This window comes from Sinocyclocheilus rhinocerous, unplaced genomic scaffold, assembly GCF_001515625.1.
Source record: "Sinocyclocheilus rhinocerous isolate Xijiao unplaced genomic scaffold, SAMN03320098_v1.1 scaffold4355, whole genome shotgun sequence".
Lineage (NCBI taxonomy): Eukaryota > Metazoa > Chordata > Actinopteri > Cypriniformes > Cyprinidae > Sinocyclocheilus > Sinocyclocheilus rhinocerous.
Window position 1 is genome coordinate 93,720 of NW_015665823.1, and position 6,700 is coordinate 100,419.

Consider the following 6,700-nt stretch of genomic DNA (forward strand, 5'->3'; position numbering starts at 1 on the left):
TATGTATTTTTTTGACTTAATTTTTTTTTTTGTGTGTCATGGATATGTTTTCATTTATATATATATATATATATTTACAATTGTGAATATTGTGATTAATTATGATGATTATTTTTATTTTTTGGTGACCTGGACATGTTTTCCTGAGATTCACCCTTGTTGATCATGTAAAATTTAAGCCCTTTTTACTTAAAACTCCAAACGCATTGTTTCCTTATTACGTTTAAATACCTGTCAATCTGAGACTTGGGAATTACTAATGTCAATCATCATATGTCGGCTTAAAAGCTTAGCAATAAAGACGTCGCTTCGCAAGCATGTATTATGTCCTCTTGCTAACCCCATATTCAAACAGACCCCCACCTTCCCTTCCATTTCAATCTATTCTCTTATTGTTAAAAGCTGAGAAAATATTTATCTATTTAAGATTGTTAGGACCCCATGGGATCACAGCTCCATTCCTTAAATAGAGGAGAGCAAGAGCAAATGTAGCTGAGGTATATTTTTCCTCACTTCCCCTGCCCTTCTATCTCTCTGTAGACCCAGACCTCTGAAGCCCTTGAAAATATCTTGAATCCTAATTATACTCAATTGGAAAGTTTCATGTAGGCAAGACTTGTGTTGCACTGCTCCAGGATTCCCACTCCTGGAGGAATAACATCCAAGCCTTTTCCCAACGGAGATGTTTTCTGCCTCCCACAATGGCATTCTCATTAACCATCGCTAATGTATATATGTTTATGTAAGCTGCGGCCTGAAGGAAATACGACTGTTTGTGGAAAGAAATATAGCTGTATTTGTTGGGTTTGGGTCATCAGTGTTTGCTGTGTTTGAATCCTCTAACAGATTTATTATAGGATTGCCAGGCATGTTCAAAGGAATAGCAAACTCAAAAATTACATTTTTTTTTAAAACTTTTAGTCTTTTTGCAGAAGCATAATTATTTAAATGTTTTTGTATGTTTTTGTTTTACATTATATTTTTTGGTATTTTGTCTTTTTTGTTTTTCGTTTTTTTGTTTTGTTTTGTCTTGTTTTCATTTTGTTTTACTTTGTTTTTCTATGTTTAGTTATTTTATTTTTTATTTTGTTTTATTTTTAGTGTTTTTAAGTTTGTTGTCTTGTTTCTTTTTGTTCTGTTTTTTTTTGTTTTTGTTTTTGGTTTTGTGTGTTTTGTTTTGCATTTATTTTTTATTACTTTTTTGCATTTTATTTGAAGTAGTTTTGTTTTGTTTTGTCTGTTGCTTTTTATGTTTATTTTATTTTTATTTTGAGGTTTTATTTTGTTTATTTTTGCATTCTATTTTATTATTATTTATTTATTTATTTTTTTTGGTTTTATTTTATTTATTTATTTGTTTTGTCTTGTGTTTTTGGTTTTTGTTATTTTATTTTTATTTTTCATTTTTATTTTAGTTTTTTGTCTTTTTGTTTATTTTTGTTGTTTTGTTTATTAATTTATTTTTAGGTTTTGTATGTTTTGTTTTTCATTTTAGTTTTGTGCCCTCCCCCCCTTTTTTTTTTTTAATTACAAAACCCAATCCTAACCACATCCATATGCATCCATTATGCAACATCATACAAATTACGTAAGATTGAAGAATGGCAATTTTATCCCTGATCTAATGTGCACTGATGAATCATGACAGCGGTGAATTTCGACCCGGGTAAGTAAGTCTCAAAAAGTACTTGAGTTTTTCTTTGGGGACTCAGAAAGAGACTTCTTATTTTCAAAATGGTTCTTTTCTCCTCACAGCAGGGTGAGCGCTAGTGTAAAGCTTTGTTTCGAAAGAGCGACGGGGCAAACGGCAGAGGAGGGTTTCATTAGATAGTGAGAAAATTGCAGAGGTAGTCACCCGGCAGATAACAGCCTGGTAATAAGAGAACAGAAATGTACTGATTGCAGGTCATTTATATGAGCCCAAGGAGACTTGGGTGATTAGGAGCGCCAATGACGGGAGATCACAAAGACTCTCGTGGGCTTTCCTGACCCTGACATTGATCAGCCACTGCGGGATCACACCGTTAACACGATCATTAGCATTTCGTACCCTATTACGACTCTGTCGCAGGATGTAGTCATAGGTCTTGGGTCGTCAGTTGCTCCCTATTTAGACAATCAAAGGTGATTGAATGGATCTTTATTCTTTAAGTAGACAGTTTTGTGGCTCAAAGTAAATTATGACCAATGCCCACTGACCTCTAATGTATAAGACAAGACAAGAGATTGAAAACTGTCTCCTGTGTGTGTCTTTTGCAGGATCAGTGGGGACACGTGGAGGAGATCGAGCTGGTGAACGATGGATCCGGCCTGGGATTTGGGATTGTCGGAGGCAAGGCAACAGGAATGGTGGTCAGGACTGTGGTGCCAGGCAGCGTGGCAGATAAGGTTTGTGTTTGCATCTCCTACACGTTTCCTCAACGCATTTTGCTAAGAATTATGGATAATTTCTGAACCATTATGTCGCGTTAAGCAGTGTTACACCCAGTGCAGTTTAGAATGTTCTTTTCTAGAATCACAATGTCTGATGCATGAATGAATCATTCTCCCTCGTTTGCAAAATTCTTGCGTTCCCCTGAGAAACTTTGCGTTTACTTGCAAAACTACTGCATTCACTGAGAAACTTTGCGTTAGCTTGAAAAGCTATTGCGTTTCTCCAAGAAACTTTGCGTTAGCTTTAGGGCTGTGACGGTCGCCGTGACAACCACGTCAAGCGGTTGTCTACTGCCACCGGCAATAGAGAATGAGGAGTTACGTCACAATCTTTTCACTCCGCATTGCATTTCGGGAAGGCGCCGCCATATTAGCAGGATACATCCGTTCCCATGGTTACTTCTCATTCTCTATCCACCTTTTTCTTGTTGTAAAAATGGGCGCGGCCATTTGTAAATTCTATGGGTCTGGCTAACGTTCCCATCTGCGTCCACTCCGTCCAGCTATTTTTAGCTGAACAAAACAGTTTGTTTTGCTGCTTGATATTGAAAGTTGGTGTGTCTTATAGGGGTGTGGGAAAAAATCGATACAGCATCGTATCGCGATATTTTCCGCGGCAATACTGTATCGATACACGGACGCCAAGTATCGATCTTTTATTACTATTTGGTAGAATAATAAAATAAATTTCTTTACAATCCACTAGATGGTGGTGTTGAGTTTTTTTCTGGTGAGGTCAGCTGGGTCACCTTCAGCATGCAGTAAGTTAGTAAAATAAAGAGGGCGGCATCGCGGAAAGTTATCAGGAAAGACCCGTCCGCGTTTAAATTGGATGTATATGGACTTACTTCGGATTTGTAAACAAGGAGGGGATGTAAGTAGGGATGCACCGAAAATATAGGCTACATATAATAATAATAATAATAATAATAATATATATGGCGCGCCGCGTCGCGCCCGGCAGTGTTCAAACTGTTAAACCAACAAAATCAAACCTTTCAAAAACACAGCAATGTGATTCTTTTATTGAGTGAGAGACAGTGGGTTTAATCAGTGACATTAACAGATTTACTATTCGGCGTCAAACAAAGCAGTTTCCCAGAACTCAACACAGCGTTACGTCACATTCTCATTCTTTATAGTGCACGTGACGTCACACACTCTATAACAAGCATAATACAAATTTTATTTAGACTATAAGTGTTTGGTAGCCTAATTCACAAATTACCTCAAGCGCCATACACAGCGTTTCCTTTAGATTGGCAGGTTTGAGCACAGGAAAATACAGTTTATTCTGCATTCAGCAAATTTATTTTGTGTTGGGCGATGGACCTTGTTGGGAAACAAAATACTACATCGCCGATCTGGAGATATCTACATTCATGTCACCCATCCACATTTGTACAAGTGTCTTCAAGTTCCCGTGATCGCAAACGCCTGGCTGGTCAGGTTTGGTGAGGCTTTCTCCAAACTGGCCAAATACAAACGAGACAGCGATAAATTGAAGATGTTAACAAGAAATGTGGCAACGATTCCTATTTCAAAGAGAGCGCGTGCAGACGAGGAGTTAATGCGCCCACACTTGCTTGGCGGCGGAACAGTGAACCGTGTCTACACCGGACGCGACACCGCCGCGTCGCAACAGGTTGAGTTTGTCTACACAGGACATTTGAACTTTGTGTCAGTACCTCATAAACAAGACAGGGCAGTTTACTGTTGGGGATTTGTCGTGTCATGTCGTGCCACATCCACTGTAGACAGCATCACTGATTATAATGAATTCTATAGTATTTTGACGTGTCGCGCCACGCCGCTCGTGTCCTGTAGACAGGGAGTATTTAACTTTCTTATTTAGGCTACTTTCTTGTTTAACTGTATTATTTCTTTGATATTTATTTTAGTGTTTTGCAGGCTGCGTGTTCACTGACGGAAGTGCTAAAATAAACACGCATGTTTGTTAATAGATGATTGAGCCTCACCGCACCACCGGCGGTAGTTGGTCCATTACCACCGCGGTGGTAAAAATCTGCCACCGTCACAGCCCTAGTTAGCTTACAAAACTTTTGTTCCTCCAAGAAACTTTGCATTTTCTCACAAAAATGTTGCGTTTTCCTGAGAAATGTTGCATTAGCTCGCAAAACTGTTGCGTTCCTCCAAGAAACTTTGTGTTAGCTTGTAAAACTGTTACGTTCCTCCAAGAAACTTAGCATTAGCTTGTAAAACTGTTACGTTCCTCCAAGAAACTTTGCGTTAGCTTGCATAAATGTTGTATTCCCCAGGGAATTGGCCCTGTTTAGTACATCTGGCCCTAAACGTTCACTCGCAGAATTGTTGCATTCCTTTGCGTTTGCTCGCAAAACTATTGCACTCCCCTGACAAACTTTGTTAGCTTACAAAACTCTTGCATTCCTCCAATAAACTTTGCCTTCTCTCGCAAAAGCTCGCAAAACTGTTGCGTTCTTCCAAGAAACTTTGTGTTAGCTTGTAAAACTGTTACGTTCCTCCAAGAAACTTAGCATTAGCTTGTAAAACTGTTACGTTCCTCCAAGAAACTTTGCGTTAGCTTGCATAAATGTTGTATTCCCCAGGGAATTGGCCCTGTTTAGTACATCTGGCCCTAAACGTTCACTCGCAGAATTGTTGCATTCCTTTGCGTTTGCTCGCAAAACTATTGCACTCCCCTGACAAACTTTGTTAGCTTACAAAACTCTTGCATTCCTCCAATAAACTTTGCCTTCTCTCGCAAAACTTTAGCATTTCCCTTAGAAACTGCGTCTCTCACAGAACCACTATGTTCCTCCAAGAAACTGCGTTCTCTTGCAAAAATGTTGCGTTCCCCAAGAAATTTGCCCTGTCTAGTAAATTTGGCCCTAAGCGTTTGCTCGCAAAATTATGTTCTCCTGAGAAACTTTGCTTTTGCTCGCAAAACTGTTGCATTCACTGAGAAACGTTGCGTTTGCTTGCAAAACTATTGCATTCCCTGAGAAACGTCGCATTTGCTCGCAAAACTATTGCATTCCCTGAGAAACGTCGCATTTGCTCGCAAAACTGTTGCATTCCCTGAGAAACGTCGCATTTGCTCGCAAAACTATTGCATTCCCTTAGAAACGTCACGTTTGCTCGCAGAACTATTGCATTCCCTGAGAAATGTCGCGTTTGCTCGCAAAACTATTGCATTCCCTGAGAAACGTCGCATTTGTTCGCAAAACTATTGCATTCCCTGAGAAACGTCTCATTTGCTCGCAAAACTATTGCATTCCCTGAGAAACGTCGCATTTGCTCGCAAAACTATTGCATTCCCTGAGAAACGTCGCATTTGTTCGCAAAACTATTGCATTCCCTGAGAAACGTCGCATTTGCTCGCAAAACTATTGCATTCCCTGAGAAACGTCGCATTTGCTCGCAAAACTATTGCATTGTTGCGTTCCCCTAGAAACGTTGCGTTTGCTCACAAAGCTGTTGCATTCCCCTAGAAACGTTGCGTTTGCTCACAAAGCTGTTGCATTCCTCCAAGAAACTTTGTGTTCTCTTGCAAAAATGATGCGTTCCCCAGGGAAAATTTGCAGTCTCTCACAAAACTATTATGTTCCCCGAGATACTTTCTCTCACCAAACTTTTGCGTTCCCCTGAGAAACTTTAGCCGCTTTTACACTATCGGTTCTAAGAACTGTCAGGTACGGTTCCAGTTGTATTTCCATGTGAGCCTGGTATGGCACGGCACGATTACAAACCGTTCTCGGCCCGGAATTCTCGGCATGGTTAGACAACCATGCTGAGCTGTGCTGGTAGAGTGCGTGTGTGTGACGTCGCCACTGGCTACCAGTTTCTCCATAGCTGGCTAAGCGGAAGCGTGCTATTTGATCAAACAGCCAAGTAAACAGCTACGCTACGTTCAATATAAAAAAGAAAAAAAAAGTTTGGTCTGTGGAGGAAACATTTGCGCTTATTGATATTCTGTTTATTTTATTTTTCATGTCAAGAGTTGTGTGAATTTAACGGTAAAAGACTGTAAAAATGCTACAGTAAAAACCTGTTAAATGGTTAACGGTAAATTCCCCTACTATATACGGTGAAAAACTGTATTGGACATTACATGTATTGGACATTAATTTTACGGTAGTATACCGTTTTTGGAAGTGAAAAATACCGTATAATTTACAGTGAATAACCATAAATTGACATTCCCAGAATTCCCTGAATTGCATTTCAAATTTGATGTTTTTTTGTTGAAACAACCATGTTTCTACATGAGTTTTTCATCTCTTTC

General features: G+C 39.3%; 1 protein-coding gene across 1 annotated transcript in view; it reads left to right on the plus strand.

Annotated features, from left to right (window-relative positions):
• Positions 1 to 1,634: 1,634 nt before the first annotated feature.
• LOC107731530 (inaD-like protein) overlaps positions 1,635 to 6,700 on the plus strand; it is a 136,735-nt gene continuing 131,669 nt past the window's right edge. Inside the window, exons 1-3 of the mRNA XM_016542641.1 lie at positions 1,635 to 1,666; positions 1,756 to 1,759; positions 2,260 to 2,388. Coding sequence (XP_016398127.1) covers positions 1,635 to 1,666; positions 1,756 to 1,759; positions 2,260 to 2,388 — 165 coding nt within the window. The remainder of the gene's footprint in view (positions 1,667 to 1,755; positions 1,760 to 2,259; positions 2,389 to 6,700) is intronic.